This window comes from Pecten maximus, chromosome 11, assembly GCF_902652985.1.
Source record: "Pecten maximus chromosome 11, xPecMax1.1, whole genome shotgun sequence".
Taxonomy (NCBI): domain Eukaryota; kingdom Metazoa; phylum Mollusca; class Bivalvia; order Pectinida; family Pectinidae; genus Pecten; species Pecten maximus.
Window position 1 is genome coordinate 33719476 of NC_047025.1, and position 21899 is coordinate 33741374.

The window sequence follows — 21899 nt, forward strand, 5'->3', positions numbered from 1 at the left end:
AATACCTGATTTTGGTCAAATTATTAATTTATTTAAATACGTTTAACAAGTTACCCTTACGTTTTTAAAAATAGAGTCGCTTCTTGTGTGCAGTGAGGCAGACATTGAGGAAGTTAACCCCAGCCGACAAGAACAGCATTGTGGGCCAGGTAAAATAATATCCTTATACCAATATCATTAATACTGTAGCAGCTATATTACACAAACCACATACTATCCGAAGGTGACCAGTTAGAGTGTCATAGCTGCTCCATTGTGTAGTAATTGTCTTGTCGATAACTCACTTCCTGTCTAATCGCTCCTCGGGTTTTAGTTCTTCAGACATATCTTTACTGGGATTGTGTCATATTTCATGTTCTTTTTATTTTGTTTACGTCAGAGGAGTTACGGAACAATTCATTTTCGGACATCTTTCTGAGGCACATATCATTTTTATTCCTGGTCCTCTGACTTCAGTGGTAGTGGCGACACAACGTATACTCCGACATGAATCTTCCCACAGACCAGAGCGTTGAAGATGACTATGTCCCTCCAGCACAAACAACAGGTAATATATACTAATAACTGACTTGCATCTTTATATATCACGATGAACATAAACGATATGGAATTATTTGTGTAATGCATCAAAGGACGTTGGAGGATTTCGCTGTCCTGTTTTTGGTTATTGTGAAATGAAAATATTAAGTATCTCCTTTCCATCCATGCGTATTTTCATCAAGATATCTTAATGGGATGTTGATACATTATGAATCGACGACCTGTCATATAATCAGATATAGCAGGATGGAAATTTTAAACGAAGTAAAAGTCAAAGGATGTACGGTATTTAATAAATTATTATATGCCCAGTTTCTAGGGAAACGTCACTCAAGATGATTTGTAAAATACCTTTTGGTTTTGGGTTCACTCTCATATTTATTGATGTTTATTTTCTGCCAACTCGTTACCGTGTTGATAATAATTACGGTAATTCTTTCTCCCATATCTAACAAAAGGTGATCATGAAATACGATATCCGCCGTCATAAGCTATGGTATGAATGTTCACGAATTAACACACAGGTGGACCAGGAAGTATACATCAGGCGATGAAGGACACATCAACAGGTATTCCGCCTAATTCTTGGGGAACTTTTAATGCTAAATGTTTGATACATGTATCATAACACAAGTTCTGCTAGAAATTTATCTACAATTTTTATCTTTTAGGTGAATAGGAGCCTTTATCAATAAGTATCAATGATGGACCTTTGTTGAGGTCAATATAATGTTAAACCGACCTTGTAGAATAAAGTATTTTATATTCTGCCAGGTCGATTTCACACCATTTTTTTTTTTTTTTTTTCAAAATCAATTTTATTCAACAAGCATGTATATATATATAAACAAATGTCCTCACGCAGGAGGGCTTTCACTCATCAGACATCCTATCTCTCACTCATCAGAGATCCTATCCCCTCACACATTCTTTTCATATTTTACATACATGTACTGTACACTCTGATACATTTTCGTTCAATCTAAATTATATACACACAATATCACTTAAAATCTATACTAACACACATTTTTTCTTCTACTGCTTTGGTCTACTATAATCGGTATATTATAAAAAAAACAACTATCCAGTGGTTAGCCCAAATTTTGGTATTCGACTATTTTGGCCTTTATACAATACTCAATATTTACTTCCGGTTTGTCGTAGCACGTTGTTTGTAAGTAAACAGATCAAATTTCTTGTAATAGTGTTCGATATTTTGATATCAAACATCTCTTTTTAGCGTCGGGTGTAATTTTAATGTAAAGTGATATGTTTTCTTTCAATAATTTCTTCAGAATTATATAAGCCGATTGTGGAGACGTTGTTTTGTTTTGAAATTTTTTAATGTTTCTAGCCTTCCATATGACCCATTTAGTTGTCAAGATAATTGTGTTAGTTATGGTGGCTGTGATGTTATCAGTTGTATCTCCTAGTATCATCTTCTCTTCGTCAATATTCCATATTTGATTAGCTGTGACAAAAACAGGGTTATTGTACAAGTTAACATGAATTATATCTAATAGCTGATTTGAAAATGTACAGTGAAAAAACAAGTGAGTTAGAGTTTCAGTTTCAGTGTTACACATGTGACATAAGCCATTAGATCTGTTCATTAAATTTAATTTGCTTTCAGTGTATATAATTTTATGAATACTTTTCCAATGAAGTTCTTCTATCTTGCTAGTTATTGCAATGTCAGTATTTTTGAAGTTTTCCCATACTTTCTCCCATGGTATTTCCTTATGAAAATGAGTATTCCATTTCATTTCTGATTAAGGTCTTACAATTGGATCTGAAATATTGTGGAGAATTGAAAATTTTAGTTCATGTGGTTTTAAAATTTTAAAATGATTTATTTTCAAGACACATATCTCTAACTTATTGTTAACATATATTTTTTGTTTTTTAGCACCAGCTGTTCTGTCAGGTTCTTGTCCTTGCATAATCTCAATATATTGTTTAGGTATAGCTTTCTTTATTTTTGTTATTTCTGCAATCCAGTTTGTTCTAACAACAAGTTTTCTTAATAAATGTTGGTTATTTATAAATTGATTCCTATCCCAATCCCATAAGTCTGATATTTTTTAAAGCCACTTTTTGAAAAGGATGGTATAAATAATGGTTGTCTGTTTAGCTGTATGTTTTTGTTTCCAAACAGTGGCTGTGATGAAATTTGTGAGATTCCTTCTGGAACTATTTTTGATTTCATATTTGCCCATGCTTTTAAATTATTGTAATAAAACTTAGGAATTTTATTGTTAATGTTTAATCCGTTCAAGTCTGAGCAGCTTGCTAAGAAGTTACTTTGCATATATTTATTGTCCAATATTTTCAAATAGGATTTTCCAATAGCATTCCAAGCCTCAGTCTTTGTGTGTAGGATTTTGTATATTGTTTTTACTTGTTTATTTTCTATAAATTGCATTAAATTTATCATTCCTATACCTCCATCTATTCTACTGTTACAGCAGACTTTCCTCTCTACTAGATTTACTTTCCTATCCCATATTAATTTGTTTATTTCTTGCATGTATTTCTCAGGAATGCCTCTGGCTTCTATTTCAAACCCTATCAAGGATATTATGAAGGATTTTATTATAAGTGTTTTCCCCTTAAGAGTGAGATTCCTAGTTTTCCACACTTGGAGACAGTTTTTTATCTTCTGTATTTTGTCTTTCCATATTTTATCATTGTCGATCACATGCCCATGGAAAATGCCTAATGTTTTAACAGCAGTTTTTGTCCATTTTATTTTTGTGAATATTGGTTCTTTGTTTTTCCATGGCCCCAAGTATATTCCTTCTGTTTTAGTGTAATTTATTTTTGACCCAGATGCTTGTTCATATAGTTTTAACCATTTAAATGTTTGCTCAATAGATTTTTCTGTTTTGTTCATGAGTTGTGTGTCATCGGCGAACATGTTTAATTTAGATTCAATATTCCCTGGTAGTTTTATTCCCTTTATTTCTGTATCTGATCTAACTGACAGGCAAGTGGTTCAGCCTGTAGTATATATAGTAACGGTGAAATCGGGCAGCCTTGACGGGCTGATCTTGTAATTTCAAAGTAAGAGGAGGTAAAACCATTTGTTTGTATACATGTTTTTGAGTTAACTAACAGCATATTTATCCAATTACAAAAAATATAGCCAAATCTAAAATCATGTAAGCATTTCATTACCCATCCCCATTCAATTCTGTCAAAGGCTTTTTGTTGGTCTAAAAATATCATGGATCCTTCTTGGTTTTCAATGTCACAATAATCAATTATATCTTGCAAAAGTCTGTTAGCATCCATAATGTTTCGGCCTGCTACAAATCCTTTTTGATCTGTATGAATTATTTTTGGTAGTACTGTTTTCAATCTATTACTTAAAATTTTTGCAATTATTTTATAATCAGTATTCAACAGTGTCAATGGTCGCCAATTCTTAATATCTTCTCGCTCACCTTTCTTATAAAGTAGTTTTATAATACCATTATGTTGTGAGTTTGTTAACTTATTGTTACTGAAAATTTCCATAAACAATTTTATAATTTCATCTTTTATTAAGTACCAGTATGTTTTGTAAAATTCAGCTGTTATACCATCTTCTCCAGGAGATTTATTTAATTTTAAGTCATTTATTGCTGTAGTGATCTCTTTCTGTTCTATAGGTCTTTCTATAAAAGTGCTTTCTTCTTCTGTTAGTTTGTTTTCTATACGTTCTGTTAACTGTTCCGCTTTGTCATTATCCCACCCCTCTGAGCTGAAGAGTTTTTTTTATAGAATTTTGTTTGTTCATAAAGTATATTATCAATCCCAGTTACATAGTGTCCTTCCTCATTTTTTATTCTGAACCATTGTGTATTTTCTGCATTTTTCTTTTCTAATCCAAAGAAATACCTTGTTGATTTTTCTCCTTCTTCGTAATCTTGGACTCTTGATCGGACTTTTGCAGCATCTGCTCTATTATTATGGTATTGTTTGATTTTAGTTTGCAACTTTTCTATTGTATTAAGGGTTACTGGATCATTAAAATTGGCCTTAACAAGTGTATCTAGTTGATCTTCAATTTTTGTTATTTCCTTTACTTTAATATTAATCTGCTTTCCAACTTCCATTGCCAGTTCTTTTATCTTTATTTTGGTAATATCCCACCATTCAAGAATAGTTTCATACATGTCTATTTCTTTTATCCAATGTTTCCAGCAAGCTTCTAATGAATTTTGAAAAATATCACTTTTAATAACCTTTTCACTTAATTTCCATGAACCTGGCCCTCTATCAGACTCATATAAAAGTAATTTCATTGAAATAGACTTATGGTCACTATAAGGACAATGTTTAATTTTTATATTACTCAATAACGATGATATATTTTCATGTGTTAGAATCATGTCAATTCGTGACTTTGATAGTCCACGTTGAAAAGTATACTGAACTGTAACTGGGTTGTGTATTCGCCATATGTCCTGTAAGCTGTAGGTAGCAATCAATGTGTTTAATTCATTACAACCTATGTCATCCATATTTTGGTTTGAATTCCTATCTTTTGACTTATCCAGAACACAACTAAAATCACCAATTAAAATATTTTCAGTATTATTATCAGTTATGATGAGCCTACCCAGTGTGTTAAAAAATGCTTCCTTTCATTCCCTTTATTTGGTGTGTAAATGTTAATTATCTGAAAGGTTTTATTTTCTGTTGACATTTTACAGGATAAAATTCTCCCATGGTTATCTCTCAAATTTTTGGATATTTTAATGTAAGATTCTATTTTTCTAGTAAATAGAATGGCAACACCTCTCGATTCGGTTGTTCCATTATTCCAAATACTTTCTCCACCTGTTATATCCTTCCATTCATTTTTCCATTTTACAACATCCGAATCTACACAGTGTGTTTCTTGTATACAAATAATATCAATTTTTCATCCAGTGCATTAATCTTGCTCTCTTGCTACTATTTCTCATACCATTTACATTTAAGGTAGCACATTTTAAAGTATTATTAGACTTCATTGTAGCACATTATATTTCATACATGTCTTATATTTACATATTATACATTCTGGATTCATTTTCGACAATTTCCATTTTACCACATCCAATCCATACAGTATATTCATTGTATACAAATAATATCATGTTTTTACTTCTCATCTTGCTCTCTTATTACTTTTTTTCTCATACTTAAAACATTTTAAAGTATTGTTATTATACTTTATACATGCATTATATTTATATATTATACACTTATTTGAATAAAGCTGCATTATCACCTTCAAACAATCAGCAAACTTAATTAGATAATCATTTAACCTCTCTATGCCATAATACACCATCATCGTTATGCTAAACATGATAGAAAAATATGGGTTCATTCCAATAGATATATATATACAATATATACATGACGGGTCAGTGGTCTAACTCTTTTTGACTATAGCTTATTGTGATCAGATCTAGATCTATTCGTCATTTCTAGAAGATTTAGACAATTGTCTGTCTTCTGGTGGTGTTGTCATGCTACTGCGAAAGCGTTTTCTAACATTTGGGGTGTTAAAAGACAATCTGGCCGACGGAGTGATATCAGAATCAGCAAAAGAGTCTATCATATTCATGATTTTCTCCGCGCCAGCTTTGTTAACATGGACACCACTATGATCATTTGAATCAAAATTTGCTTTTATAGGTGAACCGTTTTGCACAAAAGCTCCATACAAGTCAGTGAGTTTGAGCTTTTCGTCTCTTTCGCAGTTTTGTTATAAAAGTATTGACTTCGACAGTTGTTTCGTTGAGCATGTTAATGTTTGCACTCTTACCTTTCCGAGGGATTATTGTACACAAACCAATATTGTTTACTTCCGGAAATGAGTCCTTGACCTTGGCAAGCGCCTCAGTGACACTGATGTTTACGTTCGTAGCTTCCTGTTTATTTCCAGAAATGTCATTCGTGCCTAGACAAACTACTACTTTGTTCACTTCGTCAGTCTCGTTTAGTGTGTCTATGGCTTTGTTTATCGTGTCGTCTATTCTGGTGAACGTCGTTCCCGATATTGCTGCGTTGACAATGTTTTTTGAGTCGTTTTTTAGTCTAGTACAATTAGATGCACCAAGCAACACACATTTAGGCCTACTAAAACACGAGCTCGGGTCTGTAGAGTTTCCAGCTGTCGCGTTGATGTCGGACACATTCTCCTTAGGTATGGTTTCACTGTTGTCGTGCATATTTTGTGAGTCATTTTCCGTTGTAACATTTTTTGCTGCCTCGCCTTCCATAATTTCGTTGGCATATTGTCAATATTTCTGCCTAGCATCGTGTTCCAATCTGTTTTGACAGTCTCTCTGTATGTGTCCAATTTGACCACAGAAATGACAGGTCCTTTCATTGTTTTCGGGACAATCTCGAATTAAGTAATCTGTCGCGTTGCACTTATAACATTTCCTTACACTCTGCAGATCTTTCAGTGGGCACCTAAATGACGGATGCTCTGTTTGGTTGCACCTAAAACACGGGGTCTTGTTATTGTCTGCAAATAACCTTACTTGAAACCTTCCGAAGGAGGTTGTGATTGGGAGAATTTGACGACAGTTGGCAAGTTGCACATATCTTGTCCCGTTCTCAATGTCTGTCCCCCTAATGGTGCCCCTTTTTAAGCTTCCGTGTATTACCTCCCCAAATTGGGCCATAAAAGTAGTGACTGCAGTGTCGGTCATCTCGTAAGGGATGTCTTTAATAGTCACATTTGTAATGTTTTTCTCAACCTCTAGGAGGCTCACAGATTTACCACTTAGGTCTATTCCATGTATTAACAGTTTGTTTTTTGCAGCAGCGTCACTCACAGTTATAACGCACATGTTTTCTGTAATTTGCACTGATCGTAATTCTTTTTTTGTCAATAACATTCTCAAGTCCTTTCAATACATCTTCATGTTTTATTCCCTTGTGAAATTTGTGGTTAAAGTGAACCGACATGGATCTAGTTAGTTGGTTTGACATCCTTGGCGATCGTGAGTACTTTTCACCTGGATAGAAAATCCCTGTTCCAGGCTCTAAAAGTCACTTCAGCATCAAGTATGTTGAAAGTCTAGTGAAGGATATCGTCTCTCATCCTCTTAGGATACTGTATATGACGATAATGAGGTCGAATAATTGGTAAAAATACCAGAAAATAGAAACATATTCGGAGCCTCAGAAAACACAACCACACGCCATCAAGGGCAGATAACTCCTCTTCACACCATATTGATCGGATCCTTAATGTTTATTTTGGATATAAAACATTATTTATTTTGATAAAAGGATTTTTTTTGATTTTTTGATTTTGATTTTTTTTATATAATTTTTTTTATTTATGAAGATATTTATATTATAAATATAAAAATAGACATATAAACATAAACATACATCATCTAGCATATACACAGAAAAAACACAAACACCATCTTACTATCTCGTTTCACTCTTGTTCTACAGACACATCATCATCATCAAAACATATCACATCAGTAGGCAATAGACAATCATACATATACTCTTTTTGGTGTATATGTCTGATACATGTATCTTCACCCACACATACAGACACCCCCACCCACCCAACCTACCCCCCCCCCCCCCCCATACACACACACACACAACTATTCAGTTCCCTTGTAGACTGATCAATCATGTCAAGGGCTCAGTTTCTGTGTTGGTCATATCAACTCTAGCCACGTCAACTGAGTCATTGACACAATTGACCACGCTCCACACTGATCAAACCATTACATACATCTAAAATATATATAAGAAAAAAACAACAAAAAAACAAAACAAAAAAACCATATTGAACATTCATACAATCGCATACATCATCCGACTATCTGTCTAATTTCACTTAATTTTACTGCTCTACAAACATCATCATCATCATCAGCATCATCAGCATCATTCTCATTACACATTTCATCCTCACCACATATATATCACCATCATTATATTAATCATGAACAAAAACATTCACTACCATAGATTACGAATCTATTATCTTATCACTGTCATCATCATTATCATCTCCAAATATAATGCTGACTAGTAACATTACAAACACACTCACATTTACCTCAACATACAAAAAAAAAAAAAAAAAAAAAGGAACAGAGAGAGTGAAAGAGAGAAAGAGTAAAGGAGTAGAAAATCAGAGCAACAGAGAGAGACAGAGAGAAAGAGGCTGGGCTAGAATCAAAAATATATCATCAATAAATCAATAATGACCTAATATTTTCAATTTTAGAGAAAAAAAACATTTTTTTTTAAACAAACGACAAAGGATCAAGGGGATAAGGTAGTGTCAGATGTATGTATCAATTGTATCTTAGATTGATGAGGTTTATAAAATCAGTATAAAAAAATTGAATACCTTAAGCATCACCAAGTTCTAATAATTTTTTTTCTATTTTTTCCATTCATTTTCTAGCTTACCTTGAGCAAAACCTCCATGGCTGTTGGCGATATATCTCTGAACAACGTAGTATTCTTTTATAGATCTAACTAAAATATTGATTTTTAACATTTTATGAAGGTATCTTGTATTGTATATATATTGCTTAATCATGATTAAGATAACATTATCAACTTTATTACATATATTGTTTGAAGATAATCCAAAAAAGAAGCTTATTTTATTAAATGAAAAAGGAATAAGAAGTTCTTCTAATAGTATTTCAAATCTTTGTAGAAATTGTTGTACTTCTATTCATTCCCACACAGAGAGTACAGAGGGGACTAGACACTAGCCCAGTTGTAAACATAAAAGAATTTGTTGTCAAGATATGATGGGACAATTCTAAATTGAAACCACTGTAGTTTTGTATGTGTAACTCTGAAAGGTGTGTTATATACATCAGCCCAATTACGACCATTCTCCTAAAAAATACCTCCCATTTTCCCCTACCAGTTGGGGATAAAAGGAAATTGACATTTTGGGCATTGTGACGTCACAATGATTATGACATAGTTAACACAGTATTATCTGCGTGTTTCTAAAAATAGGAAAATTGGATGGCAAAACCGCGATATGAACTTAAGTAAATAGATGAATATGCAGTCTATGATAGTGTAACACCCAAATTTAGACAAGAAGCATGTTTTTTAACATCCAGTTACAAAAAAAAAAAAACTTATCAGATATCACCTTTCACTAGAATATCACACATCACATTTTACTGGAATGCTAGAAATCACATTTTGTTCTGCTTGTTATAAATCAAATTTCTCGAGAATTTTAGATATCATATTTTACCGGGAAGTTAGAGATATCATAATTTCTGTTTTGTTAGTAAACCAGTTGTATTGTAAGTGCAATACGAATAGAAAATATCGTGTTTAGGAGATATCATGGTTAAATCACAATATCAATGACGCTATAAAGGCATTGTTGTTGTGATGTAGGATGTTGGCTTAAGACGTAGTCTGAAATAAGAATAATCAAATACATGTACCATTGTCCAACTTCGATAGTTTCGTATTTTGTTTTACGTTTCTATTTGTATTTTCTAACAGCATACTTAAAGTTGTAAAAAGGGGGATGGGTTTTCCTGAAAATAACGAGACATTTTAGTTATTCATGATAGAAGAGGACCAGATGGCCTGTATTGCCAACCTGAATATTTCTGTTGTTATGCCAAAACGCTCTACATCACTACACAAGAAGAATTTCAAAGAATTTGATATATTTTCCCTTTAGGCCTAATCCTGTAGACACCACGGGACCACACCCACCTCTTACACATTTTGGTTATATCTCGCCAAAGGCTATTTTACATCAGATTTCGAAAATCTTGTTGTTCACACATTTTCTATTTTTCTCAGGTTGGGTTTTACTAGTAATGTCACCGGAATGCTATATTCACCAAAATTAGTTCTCCATTACTGAAAGATGCAATATGGATCAAATCCATTCATTCCTTCAAAGAAAAGGATATTAGCAAATTTGGCATATTTACCTCATGGAGGTTAAAACACTAACCCCTGGGGGGACAGCCCAGCCATTTGTACATATTTGAATCCCCACCACCTACGGATACTGCCTTTCAAATATTTTAAGTAGTTTTTAGAAATATAACCAAATTGTTACCTTAAGGCCTTCTCCTCTGTCCCTTTCGGAGGGTCAGTGTTAAAATTTGAATCCCAACCACCTACGTATGATTCATGTCAAACATGAGTGATATGCATTACTTAGATCATTTTGAACGATCTTTTTCGAGTCAACTGTTCAGCCCATAACATCACTGATGAGTCCGTCCCAGAAGGACGAAATAGCTGTATGGTACAGTCTAAGTCAGTTAACCTCTACTGTATCTAACTCTAACTCTGTTCCTTTGGAAGGTGCTTATAGCGCGTGTCTTGCGCAATTGTATACGGTAGCCACTACTTGATGACGTTTCATTTAACAAAGTTGATCGTAACTTGCGTGTCACACTGTAATTCATTGGAATAATGACACGGTTCGGAATATAAACGTGCACTTAATGCGATTCTGAAACGTAATATTGCAAATTATGAAATTAAACTGAATATTATCAAATTGATTGAACTATTCGTTTGATGACTTTCTGTTTTTGTTTTTGGCCGTCCCCTATCATCAACTCTTTAGACCTTTAGGTCCTTAGAATCATTGACAAGTCATAAAAGGACGGTACAGCTGTATGAAGCAGTCTAATTAAGGATTGAATCTTGATTTGGTCGATTTCATGGGGTCATAAATTGAGTTGCTCTTGAGACATATTCAACATTAACTGTTTCGCAGTTCATGTTGAATATGTCTCAAGAGCAACTCAATTCATGACCCTATGAAATCGACCAAATCAAGATTCAATCCTTATATTTCAATTGTTTTTTTTTTTCGAATAAAAATGTCGGTCTAGATATTAATGTCTCGAAGCTTGTGCAAGTCCAAATGCGAAAAGCCCGAGGAGTTCCGGATTGTGCATGTCTAGTCGGTCGAGTAAAATACAAATGTAGTCCGCAATTTTAGGATTAAAAAACAGCATTATTTTGTCAAAATATAAGTATCTAGCATATCTGGTCTTTCATAAAATACAAGAATACATTATAAATTTGATAATTTTAATAATAATTCCATGTTTATAGCAACAATGTAGAAAAAGTGAAATCGTTCCGCGGAAGGATTTTAACCATGTATTCATACGCACTGATCAGTGTTAATCTGGTCAAATTCATGAGCAAATGAAACAGATTAAGTTTGAGTCCAATTTGAGTAGAAATTGAAGTATTCAACATTGGGTCTACTTCAACTCTCAACTTGTTCTAAAGTGTGTCTTTTGTACAATCCTTCTATAAAAGAAATCACTTTAGCAATAAAGCCAACTTTAGGCTCCGCCTCTCAAGTCCCAGGGGGAGTCAGTCTCGCCATTTATACAATTGTAAATCACCTCAAACTAGGGATGTTTCTAGTCAAATTAGGTTAAATTCCATCCGGTGGTTAAGAACAAGTCGTTTGAAGAAAATATTGACGTAGGGACGGCAGAAGGACTGATGACGGACGCCATGGTATGGTAAAAGGTTACCTTGGTCCTTCTGATCAGGTGACAACCAGTCACAACCAGTAAAAAATAAGTATTCCTCTGATAAAGGTGCATGCATTAAAGTCCTAAGAAGGAAGTAAAGAAACATAATTAAATTAAATTAAAAACTTTATAAAAAAAGTTCAAACTATCATCAGGAGAAACAATTGTTTGCATCGTAGAATTTCATCAATAATTTGACAACTTTGAAAAGGTACAAATAAAAACATGTCCATGAGAAGTACAGGGTGTGGCAGTGACACAATGGTTACTTATTGCTTATGTATACACTGTAACATCAGGCAGATAATAAATGCTTGAAAAAATTAAACAAAAGAATAGATTTACCGATCTGTAAACGAAACCGCCATTTCAATTAAAAATCAATAAGCAAAGGCAAAGATAATTAGGTCAGCTATTCAGATTGGAATTTCCGCAATATTGAAATAGATGAACTTATAAATAAAATGAATAAAGATATCAAATAATTGATGTCGTCAATATCAAAACAACAGACGCTGTCAGTATAAAAATGGAACGTCGTCAATATCAAACAGCTAACGTTCTTAATCAGATAAAACAAAATTAAAACACGTATTTTTGTTACAGACGACACTGCAATCCTATCGGAACATGACAGCCTCCAGTTTCACGACTTTCAGCCGCTTCTACTTCCACCTACGTCTGCAAGTATGATCATTGGATAATCCATCTTTACTGTGCCCCATGTTACTGAATGTTTGGAAATCGCGACACTATGTCAACAGACAACGTTATAACGCATCAATAGAATCTTAAAACATTTGATATACTAGTGAGAATAGAAACATGCGTAAAACACTATACCATGCTAATAGCATCAATGAAATAGAATTATGTAATTTATACTTTTATAACAGGTTCTTCGACTCCATTCAAACGCCCAACTAGAACACCTGCCATCGTCACTCAACCAGTAAATGTAAGTAGCATAACATTGTTATGTGACTCAAACCTGAAACGGCTTCACAAATAATCAACACTCCATTCCGAGTGTAAAATCTTTACTATGGTAGCAATGAAAATGTTTTCATTAATCGTTCGTGTGACAATTTTGATCCATATGCAAATCAGTGCAGCTATAAACCCGATGTAGGAGCCAGAGACCTAGAAGTGCAAGTTTAAGCGACTTTGTTACATATAGTCCTATTCGTACACAACCAATTATTAGGATTTCGACACATGCATATCTATAGGTATACCTAACTAAAGCATCAGCTATTTAAAACACACACCATTATGAGTTGGTAAGACGTTTCAGTTTCTGTTTTCAGACAAGTGTCCCTGAGGACTACATGGTCTGGTCTATCATCACAATGTGTTGTCCATTACCATTTGGTATAATGGCACTTTCGGCATCATGCGAGGTGCGTAGACCATTCAAATCTATAATCAGTCTTGGTTTCATTTCCGGTATACGGTAATGGAGTGTATCCGATGGTTCAAGTTTCAAGGTTTCAACAAACGTTTCAAAGTAAAAGATGAAAATTTAGCGATATTCTTGAAATGTGCACAGTTGTATTTTCCAGGCATTTGGTTTTTATTTATGTTTAAACTTTTCAAGGTTTAGGTAAGAGTTATTTAAAATTGTAGTTCCCACTGAAAAACGAAGTAGATATATTTGTTTTTTCCCTTTTTTTTTTTTTTTCAGGGTGATTATTTTTTGTGAGTCTGTGTCCCGTAGTATCGATAATTGAATCCCTTGAAAACAACAAAATGGCTTTTATTTAATTGCGTATGCTAAACGATTAAATCAAAGTAACAATTTAAAACATGGTACTAAAATTTCTTAATTGTTGTTGACTTCAGTCTCGCCGGAAAGCCCGCCGTGGGGACATTGAAGGAGCTAAAATTACCGCAGGATATGCTTTGGGATTAAACATACTACAGACGTTTTTAGCAGGAGCAGGCCTGTACATTCTTCTTCTTGAGTATTCTAACGTTAATCTAACGATCCAATAAACCTGTACGCATATATAGACTTGCCGTTTTATACACCTTACTACTGATATCGTCTTCCTTATTTCCCCGTAAATATGAAGATCTCAGCTATGGAATAGTTATATTTGTCTACGGCCCGGGAGCTTCTGTGTGTGGGGAAACAGCATTACAGATGGACAACAATGACCACCAGTCCGTAATCAAATGCTACGTATTAATCAGCGGATAGTAATGACACTTCCATACAATGATTGAGGTCGAGTAAGCAAACAGGACTTTGAGACATCATAGCGACCATCCCAATATCGGACCAGATGTTCCGTAATGGAGAATGCCTGGTGCCACCCATGAAGATGTTTGTTGTACATTATCCTCTGTTTGGTTACGCTGATATATCGTTTACTGTATCGGAATATAGTACTATCATGAGAACTATTCTGATATATTAGTGTTAACCAAAACGCGTTTTACAGATGTGATGTTTGTCATAACTATAACATAAACCTATTGTTATCCTCTATCATACTCTAGGTATGTCACAGTTATTCCTAATCTAAGTTCCGACGTCTCAGCTCACATAGTGGTATGTAGTAATGTAAATAATCCAAACGTTACTTCTTACAATTGTCTGAATATTTTTTTTTTCAAATTAATCATTAATTGTGATAAATTAATAACATATATCAGGTGTGTACCCTGATCAAATCAATCATTAATCATAATTAATCAAACACATATAACAAGTGTTTATCCTGATCAAATTAATCATTAATCATGATAAATCAATCACATATAACAGGTGTGTACCCTGATCCAATCAATCATTAATCATAATTAATCAAACACATATAACAAGTGTTTATCCTGATCAAATTAATCATTAATCATGATAAATTAATGACATATATCAGGTGTGTACCCTGATCAAATCAATCCTTAATCATAATTAATCAAACACATATAACAAGTGTTTATCCTGATCAAATTAATCATTAATCATGATAAATCAATCACATATAACAGGTGTGTACCCTGATCCAATCAATCATTAATCATAGTAAAACAATAACATAAACAGGTGTGTACCCCGATCAAATAAATAAATCAACAATATATGCATTAATTATTCAACAAGAATTCTCAAAATAAATGGTACGCTGATCAAATTAATTTAACTTCACTGCAATATATATATTGCCATTCTACCAGCGTATCATAGGAATGAAAGCTTTCATGTTTTTAATGGTCATTATGACCTACTTTTTGCGTTATGCATATTGGAGGACAAACTTTGATAACTTTGTTTATTGTGTACTTGATAGTATTGAATGGATATTCATTTTAATACAAAGAACCTGTCGAGCTGTTCCCTAGTATTAAAAAATCATCTTAAAACATATTGTGTTCAATTTTCATTTTCTTAAAGAATAGATATGCCGTTATGAAAGGATATAGAATTCATTGCAATACAAATGTATTTCCCTTTGGATGCATTTCGTATTCCTTTTAATATTGACAAACCCATAAAAACATATATGTATAATGAACTACATTTTGTCGCGTGTCAATAATGTGCAGTAGTGATCAAGAGTATATAATATCCATGTATCCAAGTATTGGCAGCTTTACCAGAAGATTCAGGATTAATAGTCATCCAAGAGCAGGAAAGAAATATGGATATGAATAGAAAAGTCCGTGGCGTATACTCCAATAATGACTATGATTGATTCGATGACAAAAATCTGTGGCCCTTCAATCGTTTGCTGAGCTAGTGGAGGATATAAAATATTGGCTACATTCGAGAATATATATACACTTATACTTGCTAGTTATAAAGACATTTTATACTGTTAAACAAAAACACTATTTACATATAGAAAACTCAAAACACATTGATTAAAGATTTAATGTCTAGTTCGGTAATTATCAAACTTCATGATTCTATATAAATATATGTTCCATGTCACAAATAAACATCGATATACATGTAGTTTGATAATTGCATACTTGTCATCATTACACCAATCCTATTAATTAGAAACGTGACAACAATATCAAGCTAATTAATCCTATACTACATGCATTCAACTCATGACATCGTGGTGCTGTTTATTCCGATCGGGATGTTCAACAACGCCAGTATCGTTGAGATGATAACGGCTCAAAAGCGGCAATACTTTTTCATCCAAGTCACGGTAACTCAAAAAGGGTATGTATAAATCAAATTTTAGATTATATCTAAGGACACTGAAATATTGTCATTTTAATTAGTAGTTTTATAAACGTTAAAAGTGATGGGACCAGAATTGTCCTCGTTGATGGGACGAGATCTAGAGTTTTCCTTGTTGTTGATGGGACTAGCGGTTTCCTTGTTGATGGGACCAAAGTTTTCATCGTTGTTGAGGGGACCAGATATTTCATCGTTGTTAAAGGGACCAGAGTTTTCGTCGTTGTTGATGGGACTAGAGTTTTCCTTGTTGTTGATGGGACTACAGTTTTCCATGTTGCTGATAGGACCAAAGTTTTCCTAATTGTTGATGGGACCAGAGTTTTCCTTGTTGTTGATGGGACCAGAGTTTTCCTTGTTGTTGATGGGGCCAGAGTTTTCCTTGTTGTTGAACGGACCAAAGTTTTCCGTGTTGTTGATGGGACTACAGTTTTCCTTGTTAAAGTCGTATTTACGAATTTGTGCTAAATACGGATCATTTGATGCAAGAGGAGTTTTATTTTCAGAAAAGGGGGCATTTTAATTTCCCAGCTCAGAATAATGATATCAAATCGCAAATATGTTCCCAATAAGATGACGAAAGTGGACGCCAGGAGACTGTTTATGTTTTCTAATGGGCTTTTTAACGTTGAACGATTGTTAACAATATGGTTATTGGTATTTTCAGTAATGTCTGAATACCAGCAGTTCACTGACGAGGATTCCGTTCCAAGCTCCCCATCTTTGCCACGAGAGGGTATGTATAATGATAATCGTCTAGCTTCACACAAAATGTTCAGAAGTATATAAATCAAAAGATAAATACAAAGCACGTGAATCTCAGCATTTAGCGTACAAGTCGTTGATTTACTGGATTACATAGTTGACAATATATTACAGACAGCAACTCTACCATACAGACGTAAACAGGGGATATTTATGTCAATATGACGAAATACTAACTATTGTGAGACAAACTTATCATAATTAACATTTTACGACATAATAATAAAAGTTTGATCTTATCCGTTCCAATATCAAACAGAGGAAGGATATTGATACATTTGTATTATTTGTTCGGTTGTTCGTCAAAGACACATACTGTTTGATATCACCACATATGACGTACGTATCAGCATTTGTCATTGAATTGAAAATGTGTGTTCGTCGACATTTTGGGCTAAATATGTGTGCGTCGACATCTCAGGCTAAATGTGTGGTGGACATTTCAGGCTAAATGTGTGTTCGTCGACATTTCAGGCTTAATGTGTGTCCGTCGACATTTCGGGCTAAATATGTGTGAGTCGACTTTTCGGGCTAAATGTGTGTTCTTCGACATTTCAGGCTAAATGTGTATCCGTTGACATTTCGGGGTAAATGTGTGTCAGTCGACTTTTCAGACTAAATGTGTGAGCGTCGACTTTTCAGACTAAATGTGTGTTCGTAGACATTTCAGGCTAAATGTGTGTCCGTCGACATTTCGGGCTAAATGTGTGAGCGTCGACATTTCAGGCTAAATGTGTGTCGGTCTACATTTCAGGCTAAATGTGTGTTCGTCGAGATTTGAGGCTAAATTTGTGTCCGTCGACATTTCAGGTTGAATGTTCGTCCGTCGACATTTCAAACAATACTAGATGGTAATATAATAAATCTTTAAAGAGGTTAACATGTTTGGAGATACTTATGATACACTATACATGTGCCTTTTATACGTTCAATAGCATGCGTCAGTGATAGTCCACCGCCATATTTTCCACCTACGGATGAAGGAAACGCACAGTACACATGGGGAGCCAGCCCAGCATGTGGACAGAGTGTGACGTCACTACTTCCAATAGGTAAACAAACAGTAATAAACAGAAATACGCTTGATAAAATATAAATCCAAAACTGAACAAATTACTGAATTCTCTAATGTCTAACAGTGAAATCATATATATGATTATTCATATATTTTATTAGATGGACCCAAACCGCCACCGTACAGCCATATCGACATTGATGCACCCCCTCCTTTCGATTTACACGGTATGTTGATCAAACTGAATTTCCTATATCGGAACTAAGATTTGTATATGTTGTATGTTGGAGAAAATAAGTGATGATTGATAGCAAAACGAGGTCTGATTCAAAATGGGATTGCCTAGAACACAGCACATCGTATGGAATAACCTGCTGTGATTAGACGAAGATTACGTATGTTTTAATGCACATATCATTATGTACCTAATACTACAATGTACATGTATATCACGCCATGGCCTCCAGACAATAGGGAGGATAAGTCAATTGTTTGAATACATTATTGATTATGTTTGATAAGTCATTACGTATTCGTAATACAATAATGTATTTTAGTGTACCTTCGTGCATACATATGATAATTAAGCCTGTATAATATTTCTCTGTGTGCCTTTGATACAGCCAATTTAAAGCTGTGGTTACTATTACTAGAGTAGACAACCGAAACCGAATGTAAGGATCATTGACGCTAATTAATTCCAATCGTATGACAAGATTTCTTTAACCCAATAAATCATGTGCAGTAATTTAAATATTATCATCTATTAAAGATACTGAGTATGGCCACCCTACTACCCACACTCCAGTACAGCCGTCCTCCGCTAATGACACCAGCGTCGTCATACAACAGCCAAATGGCACCGAGCTGCCCTCAGTGGTACATGTACATGTAAGTATCTTTATCATACTTATAATGTTAATGATAAGCCTTATATTAGAAGTAGTTATAGATGAGATGTATGATGGCATTGTGTAACACTGGCCTTCTACCTAGGCGCCTAGGGTTCGAATCCCCGTTAGGACGTGGACAGTTATGGGGTCTCTTTCCCGGCTACATGTTACATGGGGTTTCTCTTCTTGCTCCTATTTCCTCCAGCAGTAAGACCTCTTCATGGTACTACAGCAAACCAACATCAACACGGAGATTTTTTTTTCATATTAAAGATACTTACAATAATGAAATAAATATTAAAATGATTATGAAATATTTGCCGTATACTTAAACAGAAATATTGCTCATGTCAATTCAGTATGCTCTGAAAAGTTTCAGAAAGCTTCTTCATCAGCCCATTACAGACAGGGAAATTTACCATTGAGCTCGATAAAAAAGTGACGATAAAAATTTCACTTTGGTGAATTTCTAGATAGTTACAACCCTGCTTCCTCAACCTACGGTGTTTTATATTTCACAGTTGATTGAGGAAGAACATCGGACAGTTTAATCATATGGAAATATAAATCACTTTGTACGACAGGAAGTTAGAACATGTACCTTGTGGTTCTGTTCTCCCTACCCCACCTTTCATGGTATTATCCGGAGTTAGCATGACGACTATCGTTAATTAAGTCTCCCTACCCCACTTTTCATGGTATTATCCGGAGTTAGCATGACCACTATCGTTAATTAAGTAGAAGACGCATACCCTCCCGGAATAATAGATTGCGCGATGAAAAACTTTCATAAAAACTGCATTTGCTTTTGGCCGGCCAGCACACGGTAAGCCGCGTGCTGACTGGCTAAACTTTTACACTCGAGTTGAGAAAAAACCCATGTTAGATTCTATTATACTCTTACCCTGTACATGGATATCCGCAGTTTTTACCGGAGTGAGATTTTCTCCCCTTGCGAGTGAGACGGGCGAATCTCAACCCTCGTGTCAAGATTTTTAAGATATCAGATACTCGGCAGGCCTCGTGTTTATCAACTAAAGAACCTCCATTTCAGGCTGAAATCCCCGCTTCACTCTTAAGGGGATGACATATTCTATTATACTAATACTTGTAAAATCGTGGCTATCCCTGTTCAGTGTTAGAGAAAAGAAAATCCTTACACTGGTAAAATCGTGGATATCCATGTCCAGGGTAAGAGAAAAGCAAACCCTTACACTGGTAAAATCGTGGATATCCCTGTCCAGGGTAAGAACACACATGGTCTCATTCCTTTATTTGTTTGTATTTTACCTTTGATGGTTTCCATGTTCCCTTTCATTTTCCTCTTTACGTTTCAGACCCCTGTACCCAATGACTATCTAGGCTGGTCCATTTGTGGCTGTCTGTGCTGTATATGGTCACTCGGAATCTGTGCCATTATCTCGTCCTACGATGTAAGTACCTGCGGTCAGACCAAATGAAGAAATACAGTATTGATATTTTTTATCCTAAAGTATCAACATTTTTAATCTTAATGGTATTTAAAAATAGCAGGTGTTCTTCCATTTAAGCAATACATATAGGCCTACCTTTTTTGTTGGGACGCAGTGGATGAATCATGTGTGTTATATTTCAGTCTCGTAGAGCTGCCGATAACGGCGACATGGCGAACGCCAAGACCAGCTCACTCTGCGCCCTGAGAATAAACATTATCAACATGGTGGTCGGCGTGGTGGTTATGACATATTGTCTACTCCGGTTCGGACTTGGTTATTAATATATCCAGTCCGTTATTGTGTGGTAGTAATTATACAACCAATTTTTAATTAAAGAGATATGCAATGCCAGAGACTGATGTTGTTATATATACCAAATAGACTAATGTACAATGGACCTTCTATCACAAAATGTTCCTAATGTGTATAATAAATCAGTAAAAAAGAGTTTTATGTGTGGAACTATCTTTTATCAAAAGACACGAAAATGTTTTAATCCAAAATACATCAACCTATATATAAATGGTATAATCCGAAAAAGAACACGAGGACATCAGGTAGGGTAAATAGGGTCCAGGTATGGACACCAGGTAGGGTAAATAGGGTCTAGCTCACGAGGACATCAGGTAGGGTAAATAGGGTCCAGGTATGGACACCAGGTAGGGTAAATAGGGTCTAGGACACCAGGTAGGGTAAATAGGGTCTAGCTCACGAGGACATCAGTAGGGTAAATAGGGTATAGGTATGGATACCAGGTAGGGTAAATAGGGTCTAGCTCACGAGGACACCAGGTAGGGTAAATAGGGTCTAGGACACCAGGTAGGGTAAATAGAATAGGGTCTAGGACACCAGGTAGGGTAAATAGGGTCTAGGTATGGACACCAGGTAGGGTAAATAGGGTCAAGCTCACGAGGACATCAGGTAGGTTAAATAGGGTCCAGGTATGGACACCAGGTAGGGTAAATAGGGTCTAGCTCACGAGGACATCAGGTAGGGTAAATAGGGTATAGGTATGGACACCAGGTAGGGTAAATAGGGTCTAGCTCACGAGGACATCAGGTAGGGTAAATAGGGTATAGGTATGGACACCAGGTAGGGTAAATAGGGTTTAGGACACCAGGTAGGGTAAATAGGGTCTAGGACACCAGGTAGGGTAAATAGGGTCTAGGTATGGACACCAGGTAGGGTAAATAGGGTCTAGCTCACGAGGACATCAGGTAGGGTAAATAGGGTATAGGTATGGACACCAGGTAGGGTATATAGGGTCTAGGACACCAGGTAGGGTAAATAGGGTCTAGGTATGGACACCGGGTAGGGTAAATAGGGTCTAGGACACCAGGTAGGGTAAATAGGGTCTAGGTATGGACACCAGGTAGGGTAAATAGGGTCTAGGTATGGACACCAGGTAGGGTAAATAGGGTCTAGCTCACGAGGACACCAGGTAGG

General features: G+C 35.1%; 1 protein-coding gene across 7 annotated transcripts; it reads left to right on the plus strand.

Annotated features, from left to right (window-relative positions):
- Window positions 1–75: 75 nt before the first annotated feature.
- On the plus strand, window positions 76–20804 carry LOC117337625 (proline-rich transmembrane protein 1-like). Of its 7 annotated transcripts, none has more exons than XM_033898696.1 (12): window positions 76–149; window positions 380–547; window positions 12708–12788; window positions 12998–13059; window positions 13412–13504; window positions 13947–16287; window positions 16964–17041; window positions 18006–18122; window positions 18247–18312; window positions 18858–18976; window positions 20316–20411; window positions 20594–20804. In XM_033898696.1, exons 7-12 carry the CDS (start codon window positions 16975–16977, stop codon window positions 20732–20734), a joined length of 606 nt encoding a protein of 201 aa, XP_033754587.1. In that variant the 5' UTR covers window positions 76–149; window positions 380–547; window positions 12708–12788; window positions 12998–13059; window positions 13412–13504; window positions 13947–16287; window positions 16964–16974; the 3' UTR covers window positions 20735–20804. The 7 variants fall into 7 exon arrangements, with proteins under 7 accessions (XP_033754587.1, XP_033754585.1, XP_033754591.1 ...); XM_033898694.1 differs by having other exon boundaries at window positions 16973–17041; XM_033898695.1 differs by having other exon boundaries at window positions 86–149; window positions 457–547; window positions 16973–17041.
- Window positions 20805–21899: the final 1095 nt, after the last annotated feature.